General features: G+C 49.5%; 1 protein-coding gene across 5 annotated transcripts in view; it reads right to left on the bottom strand.

Moving 5' to 3' along the window:
• The window catches only part of NCOR1 (nuclear receptor corepressor 1), a 110863-nt gene that overhangs the window by 5698 nt on the left and 77394 nt on the right, over positions 1-27771 (bottom strand). For 4 of the 5 annotated variants that reach the window (XM_081844031.1, XM_081844029.1, XM_081844032.1 and 1 more), the window contains exons 27-46: positions 26531-26632; positions 24826-24926; positions 23711-23882; positions 22732-22872; positions 22128-22211; positions 20493-20746; positions 19245-19599; positions 18187-18396; positions 16171-16377; positions 13761-13910; positions 12375-12548; positions 11723-11888; positions 9723-10231; positions 7688-7819; positions 7038-7222; positions 5077-5300; positions 3155-3292; positions 2448-2590; positions 1792-1845; positions 361-582 (exon numbers count right to left, since the gene is read on the bottom strand). In XM_081844031.1, the coding sequence (XP_081700157.1) occupies positions 361-582; positions 1792-1845; positions 2448-2590; positions 3155-3292; positions 5077-5300; positions 7038-7222; positions 7688-7819; positions 9723-10231; positions 11723-11888; positions 12375-12548; positions 13761-13910; positions 16171-16377; positions 18187-18396; positions 19245-19599; positions 20493-20746; positions 22128-22211; positions 22732-22872; positions 23711-23882; positions 24826-24926; positions 26531-26632 (3723 nt within the window). The remainder of the gene's footprint in view (positions 1-360; positions 583-1791; positions 1846-2447; positions 2591-3154; positions 3293-5076; positions 5301-7037; positions 7223-7687; positions 7820-9722; positions 10232-11722; positions 11889-12374; positions 12549-13760; positions 13911-16170; positions 16378-18186; positions 18397-19244; positions 19600-20492; positions 20747-22127; positions 22212-22731; positions 22873-23710; positions 23883-24825; positions 24927-26530; positions 26633-27771) is intronic. The other variant, XM_081844033.1, reaches the window with a different exon arrangement.

Raw genomic sequence — 27771 nt, 5'->3', positions numbered from 1 at the left:
TTTGAACCGCCGACCTTCTGATCGGCAAGTCCTAGGCTCTGTGGTTTAATTCACAGCGCCACCCGTGAAGTCAATTGGAGATTGAGGGTATGTGACATAAATGAATGTTAAGATGAGTCCTGCTGGATCAGGCCAAAGGGGGCCCATTTGGTACAGAATCCTGTTCTCGCAGCGGCAGATTCCCTCAAGCAGGACCAAGCGCAAGAACAACTCTCCCCTCCTGTGGTTCGTAGCAACTGGTGCTCGAAGGAAGCATTGCCTGCCTGCAACCATGAAGCCGCAAAATTTGCGTATGAAGGACCTGCTGTGCCCATGTAGCCGCCGCAAGCTTCCCCCCAAGCGTGCTGCAGCCGCCCTTACCTGGGTTGGGGGAAGGGTTGGCGTCTTCCCTCCGGAGATCGCTGTTGGCTGCCAGAGAGGGGTTGGAGCCCGCAGAGACCAGTCCCATGGGCTGGGCCATGACGATGGCGTGGTCCTCCCCTTTGTCGTCAAAGTTGCCCATCAGGGCCTTGCGGATGATGTCCTCCAGGCCCAGATTGCTGGCAGGATCTGCAAAGGAATGACCTCGAGCACTGACTGGACCTGGGAGGAGGAAAGAGAGACGGGGATGGAAGAAGAGGAGGAGACAGGAAGGAGAGGGAGAGGCAGTTTTCAAGAGGGGGAGAGAAAGTGGGGAGAGGGAGAGAGAAGGAAAATGGTGAGTACAGTTGATGCAATGCTCCAAAGCAGGGGTCAGCAAACTTTTCCAGCAGGGGGCCGGTCCACTGCCCCTCAGACCTTGTGGGGGGCTGGACTATATTTTGGAAAAAAAAAGAAAGAACGAATTCCTATGCCCCACAAATAACCCAGAGGTGCATTTTAAGTAAAAGCACACATTCTACTCATGTAAAAACACCAGGCAGGCCCCACAAAAAACCCAGAGATGCATTTAAAATAAAAGGACACATTCTACTCATGTAAAAACATGCTGATTCCCAGACTGTCCGCGGGCCGGATTTAGAAGGCGATTGGGCCAGATCCGGCCCCTCAGGCCTTAGTTTGCCTACCCATGCTCCAAAGCTTCAGTTTGCAAACTGTGAAGCAGCTGAAAAAAATCCACCGTGCCAGCGACTGACAGTAGGAGCACTGTTTTGGTTGCAAAATAATCAAGGCTTGCCGCATGCAAGGCTGCTAATGTGTGCATTGAAAACGCAAGAGCAAAGGGATTTACACGGGTGCCAGACTGAGAGACATCCCCCCATGACACCTTGCACGATCACCTCACCAATTCCTCAGGAATTAAAAATTCCCCCATCCCCTGGTGGGATCTACAGACCTTAGAATGTTTCAGGACCTGTTTCCTGCTTGATAAAATGCAAGTGACTTAGCTGTGCTTCCTGCATTGCAGGGGGTTGGACTCGATGACCTTTGGGAGTCCCAGCACTACAATTCCATGACTGTTGAGCTCACTGATGTGGACAAGTTGTTGTTTTTAAAAAAGTGAATGTGGCTGCAATGTAACAATCCCATACAAAGTGTCAGCAGCTACCTCTGTAGCTCCCTGCCCTTATTGTGGCAGGATCGTTGCTGCGTCTATTTAAGGTTCTAGACCTCATCGTTTCAATTTCTGAGGTTTCTCCCCACACGCAAACATTTCCTAAAATGCTGTGAAGGCAGCATCCAAACTCTCAGGTTACCACGGGCTCCACTGTGAGAGCAGCTTTGTCGCCCAACAGCAGCTCAAGACTGCGGTAAGGAAGAGGGACCCTCCTCTCTCCCACAACTCACTGGGTGCTTTCAAGGAAGGCTCACCTGAGGTAGTGACCGCGGGCAAGTTAAAGATTTCAGTCCCTGGCTGAGCGGCAGCTGTTGAAAAAGAGAGACACAAAACACACGTCCCAGTGAGAATCAACTCGGGCAAATTCAAACATGTCCTCATCCAAATGAGATTCTCTTCAATTCCTCTGCCCTGCAGGGATAAGGAAGCTTTTTGAACACAAGGGCTGGATTCCTTCTGGGACCACAGTGGGGAGGGGGCGGAGCCAGAGGCAAAAGTGGGCGGAGCGACAGATGTGGCTTTTACCCTATCTCTGCACCAGGAGTGAGTATCAGCCATTCCCCAGCATAGCTGCAGCTGATGGGATTGGTAGTCCAAAATGTCTGGAGGGCACCGGGTTGAGGAAGAGTGGGTGGAATGGCCCAGATGCCTCCAAATGCAAAGATGAGGCTGAAAGTCGATTGAAAGGAGGAGGTGAGGATAGAACAGCAACTCACACAGAGAGACAGACAGGGAGTCCCTTGCCCAGGAGAGCGCTTTGGGAGTAATCCTAGCAGCCATTAATGAAGGAATCAATCTATTTCATCAGGGCCAAATGAGGATATCTTGGACTGCACTCAGGAAACACACAGTGGCTGGGGAATTATTTCTGAGAAAAGGAAAAGGCAAGCGAAAGGAGATCCTTCGTTACCCATGTCATTGTCGCCTCCCCCACAGGAGTTCAGCTTGCGGAAGATCTCCTGCTTCTTCGACATCACCATTGGCGAGGTGCTCTCCAGCTTGGTGAAGAACGAAGGCAAGTAGCTCATGCTCCCCGGAGAACGAGAGTCCGTCCTGTGGACAATGAAGGGTTGAGAACGGACGCAGAAAGAAAACGGGCGATACTTTAAAAAGAAAACACCCCCAGGCATACACGTGTTTCTCGCTATCTTGACACTTGCTACGTGAAAATCTGCTTATTTGAACACGGTGAATTAGCACCCAGAACCTTGCTACAGGAATGGCTGATTCAGATATCAGCCTTAAAGTTGGTCTACTTCCTTGCTTGTGTTTTGCTGGTTGATGGCTGCCGTTTCGGGCGGAAACAACAGAGGAAAGGCAGAAGGGACAAATCACGCAGTAGAAATTTCCCCAAAGGAAATAAGCGAAGTCGCCAGTTCGTTATGCGAACACTCGCCTGACGAATGATTTCACAGAGATGGGCTGTGTTCCGATAGCAAGACCTGCACATACGTTTTAACAGGCTTATTAGAGCTACCTTTCTGCCAAACTCTTGCATCAGAAATTTCTATCAGGGCACCTTGGGCTCTGTGTGCGCCTGTCGATCTCAAGACCACACGTAAGCAACATAACGGACAGACACGAATGTGAAACTGCTGTGATGCCCGTCTTGTGTACCTCTGTTCCGAAGGCTCGGATCGCTGGGAGAGTAATATGAGGCTGTCTTGCTTCTCGTGAGCAGCCGGGGCCTGGGGGGGCGAGATCGGTTCGTATGACTCGGAGGAAACGTGGCTCCTCTCTGGGGACTTTCCAAGCCTAGAGAGGTTGCGGGGTAAGAAACGTACAAAAGCAGATCAAATTATAAACACGCAGAAATCCTCTCCTGGTCTCCCTGCCCCAAACTTTCGAGGAGGGAGGCTGAGGTTAAACTGTACAAGCCGGTGAGAAGAGTTAGAGAGGCCATTTATATGCAGGGTCTTGTAAAAGGAGAGGGGTCAGACTGTGCCTTGCCCAAAGGCCTGGTGGAACAGCTCCATCTTGCAGGCCCTGCGGAAAGATGTCAAGTCCCGCAGGGACTCTGGTCTCTTGCGACAAAGTGTTCCGCCAGGCTGGGGCCACAGCAGAAAAGGCCCTGGCTCTGGTCGAGGCCAGTCTAACCTCCTTGAGGCCCGGGACCTCCAAGATGTTATTGTTTGTGGACTGTAAGGTCCTCCGCGGGGCATACCATATTATTATATTTACACTCCAGATTTCTTCCAAAGAGCTCAAGGCATAGTTCTCCCCTCTTTATTTTATCCTCACAACAACCCTGTGAGGGTGGTTAGCCTGAGAGTTAACCCAGGGAGCTTCCTGAAGGCCGAGTGGGGACCAGGAGCCTCCTTCTTAACCGGGTCTCAGTCTGACATTCTTAACCACGACACTACCCTGGCTCTCCAATCTAGTCCAGCATCCTGTTCCTTTTAAGGATCTAGCAAATGTTGGGAAACAGTTGAAATTAGCAATACTAAAAGCATTGTTTCATTTGAACAAACTGCTTGGAGGTTTTGGGGGGTTTTTTTACAATCAAGCAGTATGTAATTTTTATGTTTTCACCATTTATCAAGTAAATATTAGTAATATTACTTACCATTAGTATGGTTTATTATTAGCATTAATGTGTTATTTACTTTGTATGATTATTACCGTATTTTTCGCTCCATAAGATGCACTTTTTTCCTCCTAAAAAGTAAGGGAAAATGTGTGTGCGTCTTATGGAGCGAATGCAGACGGGAGGCTCTGCTCAGCTCTCTCTTTAAAGAGCCGCACCGAGCGTGAGTGCGGCTCTTGCTGGCTTTTCCGCAAGAGGTGCTGCGCTGCTCTGCTGAAGCCAGCAGAGCAAGAGCGAGAGCTGCACAGTGCCTCTTGCTCTGCTGGCTTCACAGCGAAGCGGCAGGAGGGACAGACAGGAGCAAGCAAAGTGAGAGCCGCTTACGTGGCTTCTGTCCCACTTTGTGCAGCTCTCACTTTGCTTGCCCATCCCTCCTCCCGCCTTTCCGTAAAGCAAGCAAAGCACCTGTCCCGGTGTCTCCTCCTCCTCTTTTAAAGCGAGGCGGGAGCAAAGTGAGAGCTGCACAAAGTGGGGCAGAAGCCACGTAAGCGGCTCTCACTTTGCTTGATTTAAACAAGAAAAGCAAGAGCCGCTTACATGCTCTGCGCAGAATATATTTTTTCTTGCTTTCCCCCTCTAAAAACTAGGTGCGTCTTATGGTCAGGTGCGTCTTATGGAGCGAAAAGTATGGCAGTTGTTTTTCTAGGCTGTCCTTCATCCAGTGATCACCAGGTGATACACGACAATGTATGAAACTTTGTAAGTCAGGGCATGTTAAACAGCAGAGACCAGTAGTTGGTCTTTAAAACTCCAGCTATCATATGCAGCCTCCATCTCAGTTCTCAGGAAGGCCTGGATCAGGGGCTCTTAGCAAACTGAGGAGCAGCAAAGTCAATGACGAGCTCCAAAGCCAGTTCCGAGCAAGTGGGTGTGAGAAGGTGACAAGCCCCCTTCTCAATGCTGCGCAGCCATCTAACATAAGAGCACACAGCAAAGTCGCATGAATCTTTACCTTCCCCTGCTTTTCTCTGAGAGGTTTTCGGGGGACACTCGCGACCCGGGGCGCTGGTGGGGCGCAGACTGGATCTGCACCTCAGGGCTGTAGCGGTTTGAGGCCTTCACCCGGTTCGTGGTGGCGATGGAAGTTGGGGCGGAGGTCTGGAATGTGCTAGTGGGAGTCTGTAGGGATGGCTGCGTAGTAGGTTGGTTGCGGGCAAAATCCTGGGTGATGATTTGCTGCGGGGGAAACAGAAAAGACAAAATGAACAAACAGCAACAATCTCGCAAAACTAAACCAGCGCCCGAGGCAGGAAGCATGCGTGATTGATTTGGAGACTGCTGTCAAGAGGAGAAACCTTTAATTATTTTTGTTGTGAATTGTGTAAAAGCAGCGTGTGTGTTTTAGAAATTACAAGATGAAGGATGCCCAACTTTTCTACAAAATAAAGCAACTGGCCAGTGTAGACTCAATGTTTACTTGGCTTTGGGAATAAGGAATTTTGCAGAGAATCCCAGTTTTTTTTTTTTTATTTATTATTATTATTATTATTATTATTATTATTATTATTATTATTATTATTATTATTTTAGTCTCACCTCCAAAACACCTCAACAGGTTTGCAAAAGATCTTAGGATCAAGAGTGCTGATAGTGGCACATGCCTACCCTTCTCAATTACACCCCACAAACCAACTCAGTTCTTGCCCCTGTGATGACCACCAGTTGCTTAGGAAACTGACTTGATAATCCACCTAGCTCAGCATTTACAGGTTGATGACCCACCAAGCTCAGCATTCGTCCTGGGAGAAGCTCTCCAGCATTTCGGGAAGGGAGGCTTTCCAAGTCCTACCCAGAGGTGTTGGGGATCGAACCTGGAACCCTCCGCAAGCAAAGTGTGTGCTCCAGCCCTTCCTGTGAAACTAAACCAAGCTTCTAGTCCTCATGGGTCTCAATAAAAAGCTGATTTAAAGCAGGAAGCCGCCTTATACTAAGTCAGACCAGTGGGCCCATTTAGCTAAGTATTCTCAGTACTGACTGGCAGCAGCTCTCCAGTGACGGTTTCAGGCAGCAGTTTTCTCCAGCCCCTGCCTAGAGATGGGGAGGACTGGAACTGGCAAAGCAGGGGCTCCACCAGTTTACTACAGCCTCCAGCTAACTATTCCACCCTTGTCTCCATCTAACTATATAATGTCGAGTGAAGAATTCTCTCTGTGCTGCAGATAACCTAAGCGGGTTGCCAGTTTGCTAGCGGGCCAAGTTCAAGCTGCTGCTATTAGTAGATAAAGCCCTTTGCAACTGGGGACCAGTTTCCCTACAAGATCACATCTACACCCACTCAACCGCTTCGATCAGCAGGTCAGGCTACATTATACCCATTCTGCAATAGTAAGAAATCAGTATTTTAGCATGACAGCGCCTACACTTTGGAACTCCCTGCCTATTGAAATTATGCAGGTACCGTCACTTTACCCTTCCTGCTGAATTTTTTTTTGCTTAGACAAGCCTATCCAGGTGCTTAGAAAGCTGGTGTGCATTTTAATTTTAGTCGGTTGTTACTTTTCGAAAGTCTTGAATTACGCTTGTTAGTTTTTCTTATGGATCATTTTTGCTTTATCCTTTATTGTACACCTCTTTGAAGGTTTGTTTGTTTTTTCAATCAAGCGCTGTACAAATTTGATGAACTGCAACTAGAAATGGACCGTATTAGACACTACAAGTATATAGGCAACCATGCGAGTTCCTATAAGCAGTGGTGAGAATCTGGGGGTAAACCTCAAATCAGGCACCCCCAAACTCAGCCCTCCAGCTGTTTTGGGACTACAATTCCCATCATCCCTGACCACTGGTCCTGTTAGCTAGGGATGATGGGAGTTGTAGTCCCAAAACATCTGGAGGGCTGAGTTTGGGGATGCCTTCCTCAGATGTAAGCATCGGGGGAGTTTCCTACAGAGGTGCACAAGTAGGCAAACCTACACAGATGTGATCGGCCAGGGTGATCAGGCGGTGTGTTCGTGGCACGGGCCCCAACCCTTCGCCCTGCGCAGGTGGCGGTGGAGGAGGAGGCTGCTGCTGTTGCTGCTGCTGTTGCTGCGGCGATGGAGAATCTTGCTGCTGCCTGTAGGAGTGGATTGACCCCTCATACTGACGGCTGCAGTCTCCTAGTTAGAGAAGAAGAAGAGATTCACAACGCAGGAAGGTGGGGAGCCTGTGGTCCTCTATGGCGCTTCGCGGCCTCCACATCCCATCAGCCCTGACGTAGGTAACCGGGAGAGGAACTCATTTGCCCTCAGAAAAGATCACTCATAAAATCAGCAGAACGTCCCAATGGCGCTCGGTGGGACTTGATAAGAAACGCTTCAGCTACAGGGTTGCAAGGTTCTCTTTCCGCACTGCAAAAAGAGATACGCGACTCTTAATTGCGAATTACTTGCAAGCTTGTTCCGCCCCTACATATGTATGCATTTTGGCCTGCGACTCTATTCGGTTTTAAGATTCGTCATTTGCTGTTTGTGACCTACGACTCTGAATAAATGAATCAAAAAAATCGTCTGCACCCGATTCGCCCTCCCTGCGCGAAGATGCAAGTCGAGAGGCTGCCCCAATCCCGCACAGTGAGAACTTACGTTCTGCCTGGCTCATTTTGGGGGCTTCCTGTTGATAAGGCAGCATCTTTTCCTGGGGAGGGACCGGCGAGTTTGCGGGGCTGATCACCTCGATGGCGTCTCGGGGGGGCTCGTAGCGGTGGGAGGAGGAAACTACATGGATCGAGGAAGAGAGAGAGAGGCAGAGGTTATTCGTAAGGCCCAACCCTGACCTGCCTCTGGTAGTATTAGGTCTGCTGGTGTAGAAGTGTGATTCACACTTTGGATGAGAGATGGCTGACTTTGTTTCCCAGGAAAACCCGTATAAATAGGGGTGCAGGTGGATATCCTGCCTTTGGGGAAAACACTATAGGCCCCTCCCCCAGTTCTGGGCACCACAGTTCAAGAAGGACACTGACAAACTGGAAAGTGTCCAGAGGAGGGCAACCAAAATGGTCAAAGGCCTGGAAACGATGCCTTATGAGGAACGGCTAAGGGAGCTGGGCATGTTTAGCCTGGAGAAGAGGAGGTTAAGGGGTGATATGATAGCCATGTTCAAATATATAAAAGGATGTCACATAGAGGAGGGAGAAAGGTTGTTTTCTGCTGCTCCAGAGAAGCGGACACGGAGCAATGGCTCCAAACTACAAGAAAGAAGATTCCACCTAAACATTAGGAAGAACTTCCTGACAGTAAGAGCTGTTCGACAGTGGAATTTGCTGCCAAGGAGTGTGGTGGAGTCTCCTTCTTTGGAGGTCTTTAAGCAGAGGCTTGACAACCATATGTCAGGAGTGCTCTGATGGTGTTTCCTGCTTGGCAGGGGGTTGGACTCGATGGCCCTTGTGGTCTCTTCCAACTCTATGATTCTATGATTCTATGATTCTAAATATTTTAGAGAGGAGTCCTGTTTTCCGTCTGTTTAAGGTTATGTGTGCAGGTGTTTCGTCTGTTGTTGACAGAGAGAAGATTTGAGCACCCACTTGTTTTAATTCTGTAAAATGGGTATTTTGTGCTGCTTTAGACCGTTCCTTAGATTTCCATAGGTGTCCTCAGCCCCCCAACCCCAAAACAGCTTGGGGATCCCCGATTAACATTTTCATCCATCCATGTTTGAAAGCCTCTCTTCTAAAAAGGGGTTTACAAAGTACATTTTGCTGAACCCCTTTTGGGACAGTTTCGTTTAACACCTGATGGGAGGGCGTTGCACAAGGCGGACGCCACTACCGAGAAGGCCCTCTGCCTAGTTCCCTGCAATCTCGCTTCTCACAGTGAGGGAACCACCAGAAGGCCCTTGGAGCTGGATCTCAGATGAGCAATGGGGGTGGAGATGCTCCTTCAGTGATACTGGGCCGAGGCCGTTTAGGGCTTTAAAGGTCAGCACCAACACTTTGAATTGAAGTGTACTGGGAGCCAACATAAATCCTTTAGGACTGGTGTTATGTGGTCTCGGTGGCCACTCCCAGTCACCAGCCTAGCAGCTGCGTTCTGGATTAGTTGTAGTTTCCAAGCCACCTTCAAAGGTAACCCCAAGTAGAGCGCATTGGAGTAGTCCAAGAGGGAAACTGCGACCCTGAATAATACTTTGTAAAGAGGAGGGGGAGTTGGGGGTGGGTTTGAGGGCCATAAAAGTTTGAGAACCACTTGTCATGGCTAAAAATTGGCTGCTGTTTCTTTAATGCTAAAAGAACTGTCAGCATGAGTCAGCGGCCTACAATGACTCATGCAACCTTTCACCAAATTGTACCTGTATATATAGAGTGGTCAATGTTAGTGTTTGGTGTGGGTTGGTTGGATGGTAGAAAGCTGGTTGCGTTTGGTGCGTGTAAAAGCTGTCAGTCGTGGTTGAAGAAGACTTTTTAAGAATAAAAGCAGCAATACTCTGCAAGAATACTCTTTCTCAAAGACTCTTTTGTGCCAACTAAGGTCTGAGGATTAGGCCAACTAAGGTCTGAGGATTAGGAGTAAAAAGGAGGTCAGAACCTATTCTTTTTCAAACACTGATACTACTGCCCTGCACCTAAAAGGGCCAAACCTGTAGCCAGGCTAAGGAGGCCAAAGGAAAACTACGAAGACATACGGCTGCTGGAGGAATCTGAGCTCTGGGAGCCGCGATCGCGGGCGTCCTTGTCGGAGGCGATCTGTCGGGTGATGATCACGTCGATAAAGTTGGCCGCCGTGATGGTGGTCTTGCCACGTGTCCGAAGCTCCTCCTCATACTTGGATATGGAAGGCGGGCCCTTGTCCTTCCCGGCGTCCGAGTAGATGGACGAGGAAGGCTGGGATTTCCCCGAGGAGGAGTAGCTCGACGAGGACGAGGGGTACAGGCCTGGGGGCCCCCTCTTCTCTGCCTCCATCGCCTTCTGCTCCATCTGCTGCTGCTGCTGCTGCTCGCTCACGACCGATCTGCGCCCCGGGTTCTCCTCAATGCGGCCCCCGTCGTGCTTGCCGCCCTCTTTAGACTTGGCCACCTCCATCTGGGGAGCGGAAGCAGCAGCATCCACGAGGGCGGCCAGAGCGTCGGCGGCCGTGTTGTAGCGGGAGGTGGGCAAGGCCTGGGTGATGGTGGGAGTGCCAGGGGGGATCTGCCTGTTGTTCGGAACAAAAAGAAGGCGGTAACACCTTAGGACATTTTGAGTTATACAGCAAGAGTTGCACTATCGTCAACTGTTGGCACAGACTCATAGGGTTGCATCCAGCTAAGTTTCACCAACTTAACCGTATCTATGAAAAATGAAGCAAGCCATTGTGTCAGCGGGGAAAGCATCGCTTTGACTGGGTTTGAGTCACTGACATGATTTCTGATCAATCCCACAAGCCTCTGCATCTCTGTCCCTTTTCTCTATGCCTGACAGTCATGCACAGACCAGTTGCTTCACCAGGCACCCTGGGTACATAAAAATAAAGAGATAGCTTTGAAGGAGGTAGCTTTGATGCAGCTATTGTTAATCTTTAAGTAGATCTTAGGGCCAGGAACAGAGTTCACATGGAGGTGGTAAAATGCCTGTCTGTCCTTTTATGACCTCCAGGGTTTGCTAAATGCATTCCTCCTTGGTTCCTCTTTACTTAGCCGCAACATGTATGCATGCTCAAATAGGAAATAGTTCTTTGTAGTTAAGAGGCTTCCTCTGATCTGACTTTGTCCCCACGTGGGGATTTCTTGAAATGCTCAGAGGAAATCTTACTGGTTCTTACAAACGCTGTGTTAAAGTTCTTTTGTGAATAAAAACGGCCTGGGCCAGGGAGTGGCAAGCACACTTTCTCCCAGGGTCTTGCTGGTCAAGCCTCGTGTCTATTGTATTAATCAGGGTCCAGTCCTTCCTTTGCCTTCAGAACACAACATCCATTCATTACAGCGGGCTGACTCTGAGCCCAACTACTGCTGGGTGCAACTCATTGAGTTGGAAGGGACCATAGAGGCCATCCAATCTGACCCCCTGCTTCAGCAAAGGTAAGTCTTGCAACTGCCCCCCCCCCTTGAGAGATTCCTTCTCTCCAGCCTCTGTTTCAAAGATCTCCTGTGAAGGAGAGTCTGCTGACTGTTTCACGGCTAAAAAGCTCTTCCCGTCAGAAATCTTTTCCTAACGTTTCAATAGAATCTTATGCCCTCCAATTTTGAGGAACAGGTTCCCCCAGTCTTCCTCCTGGCAGCCCTTTGAAAGATTTGAAAGGCGGTTGGTCTTCTCCTGCAGCCATTCCTTACAATAACCCCGTCTCCAAGCTCTATCAGCCATAAGGAATTAACACACTTTTTTACAAGCATTGTGCAACTTGGGCTTTGAGGACAGATGTATCCCTTTAAGACAGTGTTTCCCCAAACTCTAGCTGCTTTTGGACTACAATTCCCATCATCCCTGACCACTGGTCCTGATAGCTAGGGATGATGGGAGTTGTAGTCTAAAAACAGCTGGAGACTCAACTTTGGGGAACTGCTTTAAGAGAAGACCGAGTGCGTCCCTGTTTGCACAGAGCAACCGTCCCGCCTCAGGAGTGCCTGATGCAACTTTGCTTAAACCACGGGGAGTGTCAGTCACAGGCAAACAGGATCCCGGCTGCACAAAAGAATTAAAACGAACGTACATGATGCGCAGCTGTGCGGAGGGGTCCAGTGGGGTGATGACACTCGTCCCGTTTGATCCCTGGAAGATGCTCGGCCGCTGCTGCATGACGCTCTCCTGGCTGCGGACCGACGGGGATGGCGAGCGGACGTAGCCGTGGCTTCCTGGCCTTCCTGGCTGCTCAGCGCCTGAAGAATGTATCAAATATCAGAAATGAAGCAACGTCCCACCCGGCAGTAGCAGAAAAGAACCAGGAGGTTTGAAGAGTCTGAGTCTGAGCCACTGCTTCAAGAGCCACATCCACGCTGTACTTTGAAGCACTGCGGTACCACTTTTGTGGCTTCTCCCAAAGGATTCTGGGAGCTGTACAGTGGTATCTTGGTTCCCAAACGTCGAAAACCCGGAAGTGTGTGTTCCGGTTTCTGAACGTTTTTCGGAAGCCGGACGTCTGATGTGACTGCCGGCTATTGTTTCCGGGGCGCCTGTACCAATCAGAAGCCCTAGCTAAAGCTTTCTTTAAACCACCTGCCTCCTAGTGACAGAGGAACTCCCTCCCACTAGAAAATTAAAGATTTCACACACACACACACAATCGCTTTAGGCTCTGAGGTATCAAAGAGGAGGAGGCAGCAGCAGCAGCAGCAGCAGCTGGAGAAGGCATTCTGGGCACTCACCTGGGCGCAGGTAGAGCTCGCTGGGAACGGCGGCTATCCGCTCCCTCTCTCTCTCTCGCTCCCTCTCACGCTCCCTCTCCCTCTCGCGCTCCCGTTCCCGCTCCTTTTCCCTCTCACGCTCCCTCTCCCTCTCAGCGTTGGCTGCGGCGGAGGCTGCCAGGTGCGAAGGGTGCCCTGGTGAGGATGGAAAAGGAGAAATGTGGGTGGGGAAACAAGACAAGAGGGTCCGTTTGCGTAACAAGGCCAGGCGACACGACGCAGCTTGCAGGGGTTTCGTTGCCATCATGGCTCCCCACAAGGAATCCTGGGAATTGTAGTTTGGAGAGGGTGCCAGAGTCCGCAAGAAATTGTTAAGTCCTCCTGACATCTAGGGTTCCCCCCGCCCCTCATGTTCCTACTGCTAGAAAAAAACCTAACAGGGCAGGTAAGGGATGCCATCTGATAAAAGCTGGCGGAAGTCAGTGGAAAGAGCATGTGGATTTATCTAAAAAAGACACTCCTGGTTTGAAGCTCCCCTAAGAATGCCAAAAGCAGCTAGAGACCCTAAGGGCGAACTAATCCAGCCCCTGCAATGCAGGAATCTCAGAGGGATTTTTGTCAGACTCTCTGCAGCAGGAGTGTTAAAAGCTGTGCCCCCACCTATCCTGTTAATATAAACTGCTTTGAGGCTTGCTTTAGGTCTTTTTGAAAACAACAAAGCAGCACATACATTTTATGAAATAAGTAAATACAGTGGAACCTCGGTTTTTGAGAGTCTCGGAAGCTAAACAATTCGGAACCCAAACGCCAAAAACCCGGAAGCAATTGCTTCCGTTTTCAAACGTGCCTCAGAAGTCGAACGGCTTCCGGGGTGCGTTTTTCATTTTTTTTATCCATTGGCTTTGCAGCCAGCCTCGTTTTTTTAACGTTTAGGAAGTCGAACGGTCTTCTGGAACAGATTACGTTCGAAAACTGAGGTTCCACTGTAATAGTAAAGAGTTACGTGACATGCTACAAAAGCCCCAAACCTTGTATGTTAAGTGTAATCGCACCATTAACTTCACAGCTGGTTGGTGGCCCTTAAGGCAGTGTGGGGAGAGGATGGATGGCCTGGAAGCATCCACCAAAGCAGGGAGGGGGGGTGGGCACTGGCACAGAAGACATCAAAGGTGGGTGCTGCCGCTAGGTTTTGCATACCCCCCCCAAAAAAGATTGAGAATCTGACTGATGACGCTGGGTGTGGCAACAGCCTGCTTGGAACTCCAGGATGGTGGTAGTGGCCAAAGGGCGACAGAAGCCATGGGTTGCCTTCCCCACCAGGGCGGAAGGTTCAGTGGCCCACTGTTGTTTTGGGGAAGGGGGGGCGTGCACCCTGCTCTCCCCACCTAGCGGGGAGGCAGCTCTCACCTGGAGACATGGAAGGAGGGTTGTAAGGCCTGGTGGGGAACGCTAGCTGAGTCCCAGGGATGTAGGTGATCCTGTCCATCGGGGGGGTGCTGGGCCCTCCTGGGTGGGGCACCAAGATGGTGGGTGCCATGGTGTTCAGGTCAATGATCCCTAATTAAAAAGGGGGGGAGACATAATGGAGATATGCACAAGATCACTCAGGCCAGCAGTCTTCGAGCCGTTTTGGACCGGGGACCCACCTTTAACCCAAATATGCATTTTGGGGACCCATTTGTTAATTTTCAAAAAGCATTTATTTGTAGGATGGGGCTGCCGCTGCCGCGTCAATCAGGCCGTGACCCATCAGTTGAAGAACAAGGACTCTGACCGCATAAGCGCTACGATACCACGTTAAACAGTCATGGCTCCCCCCGCAAAGAATTCTGGGAGCCATGGTTTATTAAGGGTGCCAAGAGTCACTAGGAGATCCCGATTCCCCCCTCGAAGAGCTACAATTCCCAGAGTTCCCTGTAGGGAGGGGCTGGCCTTTAAACCACTCCCACTCTCGCCCCTGACGTCACACGGAACCCAAGGTGTGGGGCAGGCGGGTGTGGCTTGCCCCAAACAGCCTCACAGAGGTCAAATGGCGAGCCGGATTTGGCCCAAAGGCCGAAGATTCCCAACCACCCTGCTTTAAAGCCTCTGTTTTTAAAGAATGGGTGCGCCGAACCCATTTGCCACCACATCTCCCCTGATACAGTGGTGCCTCGCAAGACGAAATTAATTCGTTCCGCGAGTTTTTTCGTCTTGCGATTTTTTCGTCTTGTGAAGCACGGACTTTGGAAAAGCTTCAAAAATCACCAAAGTCTTCAAAAACCTCAAAAAAGGCTACCACACCGCGTGCTATGAGTTGCTCCTCGAAGTGAATGCACGATTTTAAGAAAAAGGAAACAAACTTGCAAGACAAAGGAAACAAACTTGCAAGACAAAGGAAACAAACTTGCAAGACGTTTCCGTCTTGTGAAGCAAGCCCATAGGGAAATCCGTCTTGCGAAGCAACTCAAAAAACGAAAAACTCTTTCGTTTTGTGAGTTTTTCGTCTTTCGAGGCATTCCTTGCCACTCCTTGGTGTGTGGTGTGCCCCAGGGTGCAATACTCTCCCCGATGCTTTTTAACATCTTTATGCGCCCCCTCGCCCAGCTTGTCCGGAGTTTTGGGCTGGGCTGCCATCAGTATGCTGATGACACCCAACTCTATCTGTTGATGGACGGCCACCCGGACTCGGCCCCAGACACACTGATCAGATGCTTGGAGGCTGTGGCTGGATGGTTTCGTGGGAGCCGGTTGAAGTTAAATCCTTCGAAGACAGAGGTCCTCTGGCTGGGACGGGACGACTTGGGACTGAGGGGGCAACTCCCATCTCTTGCGGGGGTGCAATTAGTGCCAGCACCATCCGTTAAGAGTTTGGGTGTAATCTTCGATACCTCCCTCTCTATGGAGGCGCAGATTGCAGCTATAACAAAGGCGGCATTTTTTCATCTCCGCCAAGCTAAGCAGTTGGCTCCTTACCTCTCTCGCCCTGACCTAGCCACTGTGATCCACGCGACGGTCACCTCCAGACTGGATTATTGTAACTCGCTCTACGTGGGGCTGCCCTTGAGACTGACCCAGAAACTCCAACGGGTGCAGAATGCCGCAGCGAGACTCCTTACGGGGTCTTCGCTTAGAGATCACATTCATCCGGTGCTATACAAGCTGCACTGGCTCCCGGTGGAGTACAGGATCAGGTTTAAGGTGCTGGTTTTAACCTTCAAAGCCCTATACGGCCTAGGGCCCTCGTACCTACGGGACCGCCTCTCCTGGTATGCCCCACAGAGGAACCTACGGTCTTCAAATAAAAACACCTTGAAGGTCCCAAGCCACAGAGAGGTTAGGCTGGCCTCAACCAGAGCCAGGGCTTTTTCGGCTGCGGCTCCAACCTGGTGGAACGCTCTGTCACAAGAGACAAGGGCCCTGCAGGACTTGACATCTTTCCGCAGGGCCTGCAAGACAGAGCTGTTCCACCTGGCCTTTTGTTAGGGCGCAGCCTGACTCCCTCCTTTGGCAATCTTTTCAAGACTTTAGCTTATGGTTGCCATTAATTTTGTTTTTAACTCATTTTTATAATGTTTTATAATGTTGTATTGTTTTAGTGTTGTTAGCCGCCCTGAGCCCGGCTTCGGCTGGGGAGGGCGGGATATAAATAAAATTTATTATTATTATTATTATTATTCGTCTTGCGAGCTACCACTGTACTGGACCCCTCAACCTGCTTAAAAACAAACAAGCCCTACGTACTAAACCTAGAGGCGTTGAAAGTTGCAGGCTGGGAAAGAGGCAGGGTGTGCGAGAAGCTGCCACCGGTTATCCACCCCAGAGGAAGCAGACTCACCTCTGGCTCCCGCGTAGGGGAGGGCCAAGGTCTGCTCCCGGGGAGAGAGCCCCCTGGTGAGGTCGGGCCGCAGGTTGACTTGCATCTGCTGGGAGGTGATGTAGTCGTTGAGAATGGTCTGCCGCGTGTTCTCCATGGCATAGAGCTGGTACTGGCTCGGGTAGCCTGGGGTGGGCGAAAGTTGCCTCTGGAACATGTAGGCAGCGGCTGGGCAGGCAGAGAAGGGAGAAAGGGATTGTTTTAAAAAGGGAAGGTTTGAGTCTGCATTGCAGGGCCCCGCAGGTTCAGATCCCAACTCCGTCAGCAAATTCACACTGGCCGGATGCCACTGACCAGCCTAGCCTGCCTCACAGGGTGGTTGTGAAGATAATAATTAGATGGGGGAGCTGGGCCGGGGGGCAGAGGGAACCATCTGCACCACTTTCTGGAGGAAAAAAGGCAGAATCTGCCCATCCACAGCACTGAGCTGCCAGCTTCAAATATGAAAAATGTTAAGCGTAATAAATTGCGGTCAGGGAACACCACGGCGAAGGTAGGATGCCGCAATGAACAGCAAACAAAACAAGAACAGTGTTTCCGGGATAAGTCAACTGTTTCAAGGATGAATCTTCATCAGCGAATAAATTCCAAATGAATTGTCCATTCAGGTACATAGAATGATAATAGACCAACGCATGCACACAAAAGCTTATTCCAGAACAAACTTAGTTGGTCTGTAAGGTGCTACTGGACAATTTTATTTTTTTTATTTCGACTGCATCAGACCAACATGGCTACTTACCTGAATCTAACACTGTTCTGTACTGTTCCCGTTTCATTTGCTGTTCGTTGCTGCATTCTACACCTTGGAGCATCTATCACTGCAATGTTGGACATTATCTATTGAAAGGCATCCTAACTTCGTCGTGGGGTTCCCTGGCAGCAATTCATTGCGCTTACCATTTCTTGTTTATGGACTTATACATACATTATTTGTAAATGCTTAAGATTTGTAAATTCTGGATTATGATCTAACTAATTATAATATATTATTAGCCATGTGTTGTGGTTGGATTTGAGCAGATTTTTCTGTATTGCAACACAGGGGATTTGTCTTTGTTACAGCTTCAAATATGAATCACCTGGTGTCACTTGATGTCAGGTGACTGTGGCCCTACCCACCTGTCAAAAGGGGTTGGGGAGGGTGTTTCAGACTGGGACCTGGCCTTTGACCTGAAAGAAAAGCTCCTGAACCACTGCCTTAAAGGCCAAGAAAGCAAAGCAGATGCAAGAGATGGATGTGAAATTTGGGGTGACCCAATACAAAAATCCTGAGGATCCATGCAGAGCCATACTTTGTAATTATGTTTTTGTGCCATTGCGGTCCCACGCAACAAGTGGGTGCATCATTTTTGGGGTGCAGGATATAGCCATGGACGTGCTATGTGATCTGATGGTGAATTTGGGGTGACCCAATGTAAAAATCCTGAGGATCCATGGGCTTTTACCTCACCCCTCCCAGGCAGCCTCCTGTATCTCCACCGTCCCTTATCTCCCTCCCGATCGCTTACCGATCACCTGCTTCCTTTCAACACTCCCTTCCCTCTTGTTTGCCTTAGTGTCTTTTCCTTAGCTGCAGCAGTTTTTTGCTCCTCCTTTTCTTCTAATTTCTCTCCTCATTGCTTTAGTCTTCCTGTCTCCTCTCCTTGCAAGTTCACTGTCTTTACCTCCCCCCCTCCCAGGCAGCCTCCTTTATTGCTAGCATCCCTTATCTCCCTCCCTGATCGCTTGCCGATCAGGGGCTTTGTTTAAACACCCACTTCCCTCTTTCAAAAAAAAAAGAAGGCATGATCGGCTTTTCGCCCCTGGGCAATTTGACTCTAGGGACCACACGTTCGCTCCATAAGACGCACAGACATTTCCCCTTACTTTTTAGGAAGAAAAAAGTGTGTCTTATGGAGCGAAAAATACGGTAGATTGATAAAATGAAGACAGAAAAATGAAATCAATAAGTAGCTCAAAAAGGACTGGACGTACTGGGATCCAGCGCCCTGTGGAACTGCATGGCTGGGTCCAAGTGTGATGGGAGGTGGCTCCTGTAGACCTCCGGAGTAGCCCCTCGGTGGTGGGGGTCGAAGGGGCTGTGAGTTACGACGGGATCCACCCCGGGGACGGGGGATTTTGCCGGGATGCTCTCCCTCTGCGTTGGCGTCAGGGTGGACTTCCTCTCGTGGTTGGAGGACTTCCCTGAAGAGGCGCCGGGTGCAAATGAAAAGCCAGAGTTAGGAACGGTGCTAAGAATGAAATATTTCAAAACGTAGGTGTTTTGGACCTAAGGAACATGTGTGCGAGTGCTTTCCACAGTCGGATCTGACTTAAGTGTTCACTACACTGACTGGCAGCTGCAGCTCTTTCCCTAAATGAGATCCCAGTCTTCACAGTTCCGAATGAAGGGCTGGCTTAAATAGGAGCACTGGGTTGGATCACTGGGCCATTTGGCTCAGGACTGCCCACACTGACTGGCAGCTCTCTAGGGTTTCAAACAAGGCTCTCACCCTGCTGAGGAATGAACCTGGGACCTTCAGCATGCAGAACAGAAGCTCTACCACGAGCAGTAGCCACTGGCCACCAAGTTGGATGACTTTAAAAGAGGAGGAGATAAATTCATGGTGGGTAATTGTCAAGGACCGGTTGGATGCAGAAGAACGGTGGGAAGGCACATAAACTGGTGGGGGGAGAGTGGTCCCCAGTTGCTGCAGCTGCTCCAGAGAGCAGGAACCTGGGAATACCTGCCTAGACCAAGCAGAGGCAAACTTGGCCCTCCAGATGTTTTGGGACTACAATTCCCATCATCCCTGACCACTGGTCCTGATAGCTAGGGATCATGGGAGTTGTAGTCCCAAAAAACATCTGGAGGGCCAAGTTTGCCCTGGATTGGTGGGCTCAGGTACCGAGACCTGCAGAAGCAGCTGTGCTACCTTTGACTATTGGCCGGAGAGTCCCCTAATGGTCAGTTGCTCCTCCCATCCCCGGCTGCAGTTTAGGCTTCAACTCCCACCAGCCCTCAGGCCGGGGGTCCCCCGAGGGAAACTCACCTTCCGACACCCTGTTCATCATGGGGGAACTCCTAGACATGCTCTGGTAGCTCACGGGCGTCCTCCTGGCGTTGGCGTCCTCGTAGATCCCGGGGCTCACTTGCGACTTGGGGGCCTCGTGGAGGGTCGAGCGGAGGACCGAGGTCCCGGAGCTGACCACTGTGTGGCGCTGGCGGACCTCCCCGGAGGACTTGGCCTCCTCGTACTTCCCTCGCTCGGACGCCTTCACGGTCTCCGTCACCAGCTCCAGCGGAGGCATCCCGCGAGGGAGTTTGCTCGGGCCGGTGATCAAGGACTTGACGTTGTGCTTGATGGCTGACTGGCCAGAGCCGCTCTCGTATTTGATGGGCGTCCCCTGGAGGAGGGAAGAGGACGGGGGGCCGCAGTGTCAGCTAGGCCTCGGTGGGTCCACAGCTATGGGAAGTCACCTCAGAAACCCCACAGACGCACACGTTTCCCCCCCACCCCAATTCTTTTCCATACAAGTCTTTTAAAAGGTAACGGTAAAGGGACCCCTGACCATTAGGTCCAGTCGTGGCCGATTCTGGGGTTGTGGCGCTCATCTCGCTTTATTGGCCGAGGGAGCCGGCGTACAGCTTCTGGGTCACATGGCCAGCATGACTAAGTCGCTTCTGGCGAACCAGAGCAGCACATGGAAACGCCGTTTACCTTCCCGCCGGAGTGGTACCTATTTATCTACTTGCACTTTGATGTGCTTTTGAACTGCTAGGTTGGCAGGAGCTGGGACCAAGCAACGGGAGCTCACCCCATCGTGGGGATTCAAACCATTGACCTTCTGATCGGCAAGCCCTAGGCTCTGTGGCTTAACCCAAAGCGCCACCCACGTCCCTACAAGTCATTTACCGTTTCTTTATTTCTGTTGCCATTATGTAGCGAGATACACAAAACAAGATAAAATACACCCCCCAGTTAGAGCTGGACCTCAGGGTCCGGGCTGAACGATGGGGGTGGAGATGCTCCTTCAGGTGTATAGGACCGAGGCCGTTTAGGGCAAGTAATCAAATAATGATCTAAACCAGGCACGGGGAAGCTTTTCCCCTCCAGATGTTGCTGAACTACAACTCCCATCACCCTGTGCCTGCTGGGGCTGATGGGAGTTGTAGTTCTTCGGTGTCTCGGGCAGGCCCTCGGCTTGCAGTGAGAAAACACGCCCTCTTCCTTTCTTTTTCAGAGTGAATATGCCCAGCTGCTCCAGTGGGCTTTGACACCTGTCTGGCACCTGCCTACCTGAGATATGGAGCCGTCGATCATCGGCCGGGAGCCCTGGACGATCTCTGGGGTCTTGCGGCTCTCTTGGCTCAGCAGGTCCTGCCTGGGGATCTCGTGGATGGAGCGCCCCATCTCCTTGATGGTGGTGACCCCATCGTAGGGCTTCCCCTTGGTGATGGCGCCTTCGAAGCTGCGCAGGGCAGGGGACTCCCTCTTGATCTTCGGGTACTTGAGGCCTTCCTCGTAGCCCTCGGCCGCGGCCCTCGGGGTGCCTTTTGTGGGGGGAAGCAGGGAGAAGGACGAAAGCTTCAGAAGAGCTCACACAACCAAACAGCTGAACGTTGGCAGGAGAAAATGCTGTTTTGTTCCCGCAAATGCCTCTTGACTGCTCCGTCCCTCCAGAAAGATCTCTTTCCATGAGCCGCAGCTCCAATCCATTTTTAATGAAAGTATTAAGTGGACTGTGTTAAGCATGGGTTGTTTGTTTTTTAAGTGTTTAATGTCACTTCTTGCAACTGAACCAGCCGCCTGGCCTTGGGCTTGCAAGGTGTGATATGATGTGAGGTTGGCTCAGCTGTTCTGACATCTGGCCTTCTGAGCCTTGGGGGAAACGCGCTGAATTCTGAAGCCCCTTGGCTACTTGGGGGGCTAAATGAAGGGGGCCGAAATGTAGTTATGCCATGGCCTTTGCAAAAGATACTTCACAGTATTTAGCCTGGATGTTGATTTAGCAGGAAAACTAAGGTAAAGGTAAAGGTAAAGGGACCCCTGACCATTAGGTCCAGTCATGGACGACTCTGGGGTTATGGCGCTCATCTCGCTTTACTGGCCGAGGGAGCTGGTGTACAGCTTCCAGGTCATGTGGCCAGCAGGACTAAGCTGCTTCTGGCGAACCAGAGCAGCACACGGAAACGCCGTTTACCTTCCCGCCGGAGTGGTACCTATTTATCTACTTGCACTTTGACGTGCTTTCGAACTGCTAGGTGGGCAGGAGCAGGGACCGAGCAACGGGAGCTCACCCCGTCGCGGGGATTCGAACCGCCGACCTTCTGATCAGCAAGTCCTAGGCTCTGAGGTTTAACCCACAGCGCCACCCACGTCCAGCAGGAAAACTAGCCATTGATAAATACACGTTTCTGATCCACTTTATTTACTATCTTTATTTACTACCCACTGTTTATTTACCATCTAGGTATACTGTCATATTGCCTCTTTTCTACAAGTTTCTTTTAATTATATCTCTATCTACGTCAAAAGGTGTATACTGTATATAAATATAAATATAAATCTTTTGTCTACTGTCTTTATACCTGACCAGGCTCAATTGGTGCTCTTTTTTTGAATTGTTGGAATACTTCCTTAGTCCTGTCTGTTATACATTTAATAACCATCATCCTATTTATTATCATAAAAAGACTCACAAATCACAGAGTCATAGAATTGGAAGGGACCTCGAGGATCATCTAGTCTAGGAATCTTTTGCCCAACGTGGGGCTCAAACCCACAACCCTGCGATTGAGAGTCTTACACTCTACCCTGTTAATATGTGACATTTGTTTTTCAATAAATAGCTGGACCAGAACCCAGATTGGTGGAGTTGAAGAGCTTTTAACCTCCTCCCTCCCCACCCCAAAAGCCCATGGGGAGACCTACCTTGCATTATAGAGCCCGACAGCACAGTCCTCTCTTTCAGGTCCGAGTGGGGGCTGCCCCGAGGAAGAGCGCGGCAGATTAACCCTGAAAAAGATGGATGGGGACTTAAGACGGCTGCAAAACCACGCCGTTCCTCTCCCAAATGACACATGCTGTTTCATGTTACGAGAGTGGCATGTTCATACAATAAAATACATATACATCAAGCATGCACAAAAGTTTATACATCTCCAGCCGAACATCACTTCCAGTATGATCACATCTGACGCGTGTGTAATTTTTTTTGGTTTCAACCATATGTGGTCAACGGCCAGTTGGTTGAAATACCGTGAGTTAAATGCAAGAAGATGGGGACAGGGCAGGATTTAGGTCTGATGAGGCCCTAAGCTACTGAAGGTGTCCAGGTGTCCTTCGTAAACAACAAATTGCCGCTGTTTTTTGTGTTGAATATATGCTATATGGTAATTTATGGACCTAAAAGGTAAAGGTAAAGGGACCCCTGACCGGCTAAATTTTTTTGCCGATCCCTGGATTATGTGCATTGCGAGGCAGGTTCTAAGCATCTGAAGAGAAATGGTAAAGCGCCATGTCGCAGGCCTCCCACCTTCTAACGGTGCGGAGACAGGAGATTCCCTCATCGACATCCCTTGCTTGATGTTGCCTTCCATAGCATCGTACGTCCGCTTCAGCCCCATCTCGTGAGCGGTCCGTGGGCTCCGGGTTCCTTCGCGGACATTCTTGATTGCTGTCAAAAATGTAGAAATGTGGGTCAGGACACCGGCAGAAAGAATGTGGGGAGGGATATTGAAGTGGGTCTTTTGTTGCCATGCAGTGCCACTCCAAAAGGTGACGCTTGGCTGTTAGCATCACCCATCAAGTCAAGACTGGTCAACTAGTGTTATCCCCCCATCAATGCTCAGCAACTAGAACTGCGTTTCTCTTTCTTTCCTTTTGTTAAATTTTCTGTTTTACATTTTAGAATATTCATTTGAACAACCTTAAAATATCAATGGCTTCTCCTGTGGTCTTTCCATAGTTCATTTTGCGTATCATAAATCCCTGCAAATTTTATACAAACAAAACCATCCAGTATTCCATTATTACATCCATCGAAACTTATTTACACTGCTAAATTTATCTTAATGCTGCTCACGTTTTCAAATGTACACAATTTCCCCCCAATTTCCTGATCTTCTTTAAACGTATGTTCTTCTTGTTCTCTTATTCCATAAAATTAGGTCCACAAACTGCACATATTCCATCAGTTTAAGTTGCCATTCTTCTTTAGTTGGGACTTTGCTCGTTTTCCATTTGTGGGCTAACGAAACACGGGCCACACTAGTGGCACACATAAATAACCTTTTTTGACACCTGGGAATTTCTCCCAGGTAGCACTGTGTTTCTGAAGCTTGGATCCCCAGGTGAGGTTGGACTACAACTCCCATCAGGGATGGAATGATGGAAGTTGTGGTCCTACAGCAGCTGGAGACCTGAGTTTGAGAAACACCGGACCAGCATCACCGCTCCTCAGTCGTGGGACGTCTTGTGCCAGACACCAAAGGCACCCTGAGCTTGAGACTTACCGTCGTAGGTTATTATGTGCCCGCTCTTGCCCTCGTAGATGACGTGGCCCTTGGAAGAGGCGGCTTCTTCCTGGCACTTCTCGGGGCTGCTGTCCTCCGTGGCCAGGCGGGTGATGGTTCCCTTTAGCAGCACGTCAGCTGCAATCCCCGACTGCGACAGAGCTGGTGTCCCCTGCAACGAAAGCAAAGGGAGCTAGGAACTCGGGCCAAGCCAGGCCCGGGAAATGGAAAGAGAGGAAGCCGCCTCCTCTAGGACGATCGCTCTCCAGGACAGGCTCTGGCTCTCACAGACTCGATTAGACGGTGGCTGAATGTTTTGGGCTGTTTCACTGAAGTGGGAAACTTGAGCATATGGAGTCAGGTGGTGGCCGCAAAGAGAGTTTAATTGTTGAGCGATTGGGCTAGGTGGGTGTTGTGCATTTACTTTGTTTTGTGTACTGCAGGCTTTCCCAAAGTTGGGTCTCCAGCTGTTTTTTTTTTTTTTTGGACTACAATTCCCATCATCCCTGATCACTGGTCCTGCTAGCTAGGGATGATGGGAGTTGTAGTCCAAAAATGGCTGGAGACCCAAGTCTGTGTTGTGTGAATGTGCATCTGAAGGATTTTGGTTTAGGGAAGCTTTTAATGTTTGATGCATTACTGTGTTTTAATATTGTGCTGGAAGCTGCCCAGAGTGGCTGGGGAAACCCAGCCAGATGGGCGGGGTATAAATAATAAATTATTATTATTATTATTATTATTATTATTATTGATTCTATTAGTACACATGAGGGTTGTTTTGTTGTGCTGTTTATTTATTGAGCTTTTCATCTATACTGTATTTATGTTGCGTCTGAATGCTTTGTATAGAATTTGCTTTTACAGGCGCCATTTCAAGATATTTATCGTTGCTTAATTCTGCTACTAAAAATGTGGGAACAGCAACAGCAGCAAAATATTATTGTTTCTTCTACTATCATAATCAGGGCCTCCCCTGGTTCTACGTCAAGAGGCCAGGGACCAAACCCCAGGGGGTTGAGAGACCTTCTTCCTGCAAATCATGAAAACCCCCATGATAGTTTCGGAAACTGCCCCCCTCCCTTGGTCCATCAACATCACAAGACAGAAGGAGATACCTGAGTGATGGAGCCTCGCAAGGTTGGCATGGATTCAACAGAAACCTTGCTGGCTGGCGTCCCTCGGGTTATGCTTCCTTCTTGGAGGGTCACCGCCGTACCTGGTTGAGGGTACAGATTCAGTGCCACTCATACAAACGCAGCACACCGAAACATGCACCCAGAAGTATTTTTTCCTAAGTATCTCCCTCCCTCCCTCTCTATAAAGTGGTACCTTGAGTTACAAACGCCTCAGGTTACAAACTCCGCTAACCTGGAAGAGTTACCTCGAGTTGTTGGGGTTTTTTGGGGGGGGGGGTTGCTCCCACTGCTGACCCACTTGAGACCCCAGAGAGGACTTGTAAAACAGAGGAGTCCTCTGTCTGTTCCGACAGCACAGCGAAGAAGCCCCCACCGTTCTTCAAGACTCGTTGAAGGAGGGAGGGAGGGGGGAGATGGGTAGGTGGGCCGATTCTGGCCCTTTGGGAGCCAACAGTTTGTGGGGAAACGAAGGGTCCGAGGCTGCGTGTTTGTGTGCATGTGTATACAGTGGTGCCTCGCAAGACGAAATTAATCCGTTCCGTGAGGCTCTTGGTATAGCGGTTTTCTCGTCTTGCGAAGCAAGCCCATTGACAGCTTAGCGGATTAGCGCTATTAGCGGTTTAGCAGATCAGCTGATAAGCGGCTTATCAGCAGATCAGCTGATAAGCGGCTTAGGGCTTAGGAAAAGGGGGGGGGAGGGAAAAAACCCCGCAGGAACTCGCAAGATATTTTCGTCTTGCGAAGCAAGCCCATAGGGAAATTCATTTTGCGAAGCGCCTCCAAAACGGAAAACCCTTTCATCTAGCGGGTTTTCCGTCTTGCGAGGCGTTTGTCTTGAGGGGCACCACTGTATGTGTTGCTGCTGTTAAGTGATTGTCAATTCTTATTTTATGCTACGGGGGCTGGGGGCGCTTATTCATTAGCACCCAGGACAATATGCTAAATACCTCATTCTTCCCCACCTTCTGCCACCCCAAATCTCTTGCAATTGTGTTTCTAAAGTGGGTGGGACACCCTACATCTCTCTGCTGCCGCCACACCATCCCCCCAAGAAAAAACCCCAATCATGCCAGGGGATAATGATAATTTTCTCCAGACACCAGTCAGTATATTTGCAGAATCATTGTGTCATTGGTCAAGGGGTTGGGGTGGGGAAGAGTGGCTGTATGTGACCCTCCCCCTCTTGGCTCTACCCCATCCCTTCCATTATCTTCCCCACCCCGACCCCCAAGTTTACCCTGGTATGCATCAGAAAATGCTACCTCGAGATGAGAACTTTGCCCCAGGATGAGAATGGAAATTGTGTGCCGGCAGCGCAGCAGCAGCAAGAGGCCCCATTAGAGAAAGCACACCTCTAGTTAAGTACAGTTTCAGGTTAAGAACGGACCTTTGGAACGAATTATGTTCGTAACTAGAGGTACCACCATAACTCCTTTTCACCCCAAAACGAAGTGGATCCCCAGTCCTGCAACTTGGCCTTCCTTCTAGTTAAGGGCTGAGGTTTACCACCCTTTATCATAAGCATGTGATTTGTCAATTTGCAAAGCTGGAAGGAACCTCGAAGGCTGCCTAGTCCAACCCCCGGCTTATGCAGGAAATCCCCTCCTGTGGCACCCCTGCTGGGTGGATCATTCAGCGTAAAGCAGCTCCTGCCGGCGGAAGCAGCAGATCTCAGACAGCTTACCCCGAACCACTCCCTCATGCTGGGCTCTGACCAAGAGGCCCTCAGGCTGCGAGTTTTGGCTCCTGGGAGAGAATTCTTCTTGTTTGATGTACGGCATGGAAGCTTTTAAAGGGAAGAAAGGAGATGGGCGTATGAGGTTTCTAGCCAGCATTTGGAACACACATGCTTTTCAAACTTGCAAAAATTGCAAGCAATATATAACGGGCTGTTTCCAGGCCTTTATAAACAGGTGCGGGGACTCAAGCAGCCGAGACTTCCAAGCTAGGAACGCTACCTGCCCCCTTAAAATAAATTTCAGAAATGTATACGGTACTCTTTCAACAAAGACCATCCTAGGACACACATGGCACTTGCTCATTAATCAGCACATCACCTTTTCAAGCAAAACAAAATAATAGGAGCTAGTTTAGTGTAGTGTCAGATGAGGACCTGAGGAGAAAGGGAGGGCAAAAAGTAAAACAGGTTACTCTATGTGGTGGCAATGTAAAATTATTTAAAAGGCCTGGGAAAAGACATATAAAGATTTGAAGAGAATGTTGAAAACGATTGTTGTTTAAAAAACTGAAGTTTTGAGATTGAGATGTACAGGACGTGACGGACTCATACAGCAAAAGACATTGTCCCCGTATTTGAGGGGATGGCAGGCCAAGACCGGCCCATCTCTACAGAAGGAAGAAGCCTCCACCAAAGTAGATTGGCAGAATAAATTATTGAACTATGCAGGGCATATTAGATAATTTAAACCCAAGAAAGAAAGAAAGAAAGAAAGAAAGAAAGAAAGAAAGAAAGAAAGAAAGAAAGAAAGTCTTTGAATTTTGGGGTTTTTTCCTTCGAAAAAAGGCAAATGTTTAATGCACATTCCTTAAGCTTTGTGTATAGATTTCCACATTAGCATAACTTTTAAAAGTCACTTGTCGTAAGATGAGGAAGGTTTTAAAATTGGACTGTTAAGAATATAAGCTTTTATGGATGTGCATGAACAATGGAACCAAGAGGGGGAATGGAGGGAAGTCAAACCAAAAAAAATTGGTTTAAAAATGTGTTTATGGTGTTTTGCTTTCCCCCCCCCTTTGTTATTATAAAATCAATAAATTGCTTATATATAGATATATAAAAAAAGACTAGGACCTGGGAGACGAGGGTTCGAATTCCCACTCGGCTATGAAGGTGCGACCTTTGGGGCCAGTCACTGCGTCTGAGTCTACCTCACAAAGTTGTTGTGGCGATTAAATGAGGAAGGG

Source organism: Podarcis erhardii (genome assembly GCF_964252035.2).
Source record: "Podarcis erhardii genome assembly, chromosome: 16".
Taxonomy (NCBI): Eukaryota; Metazoa; Chordata; class Lepidosauria; order Squamata; family Lacertidae; genus Podarcis; species Podarcis erhardii.
Note: the sequence above shows the minus strand (reverse complement) of the source record. Positions and strands in the feature narration are given on the sequence as shown.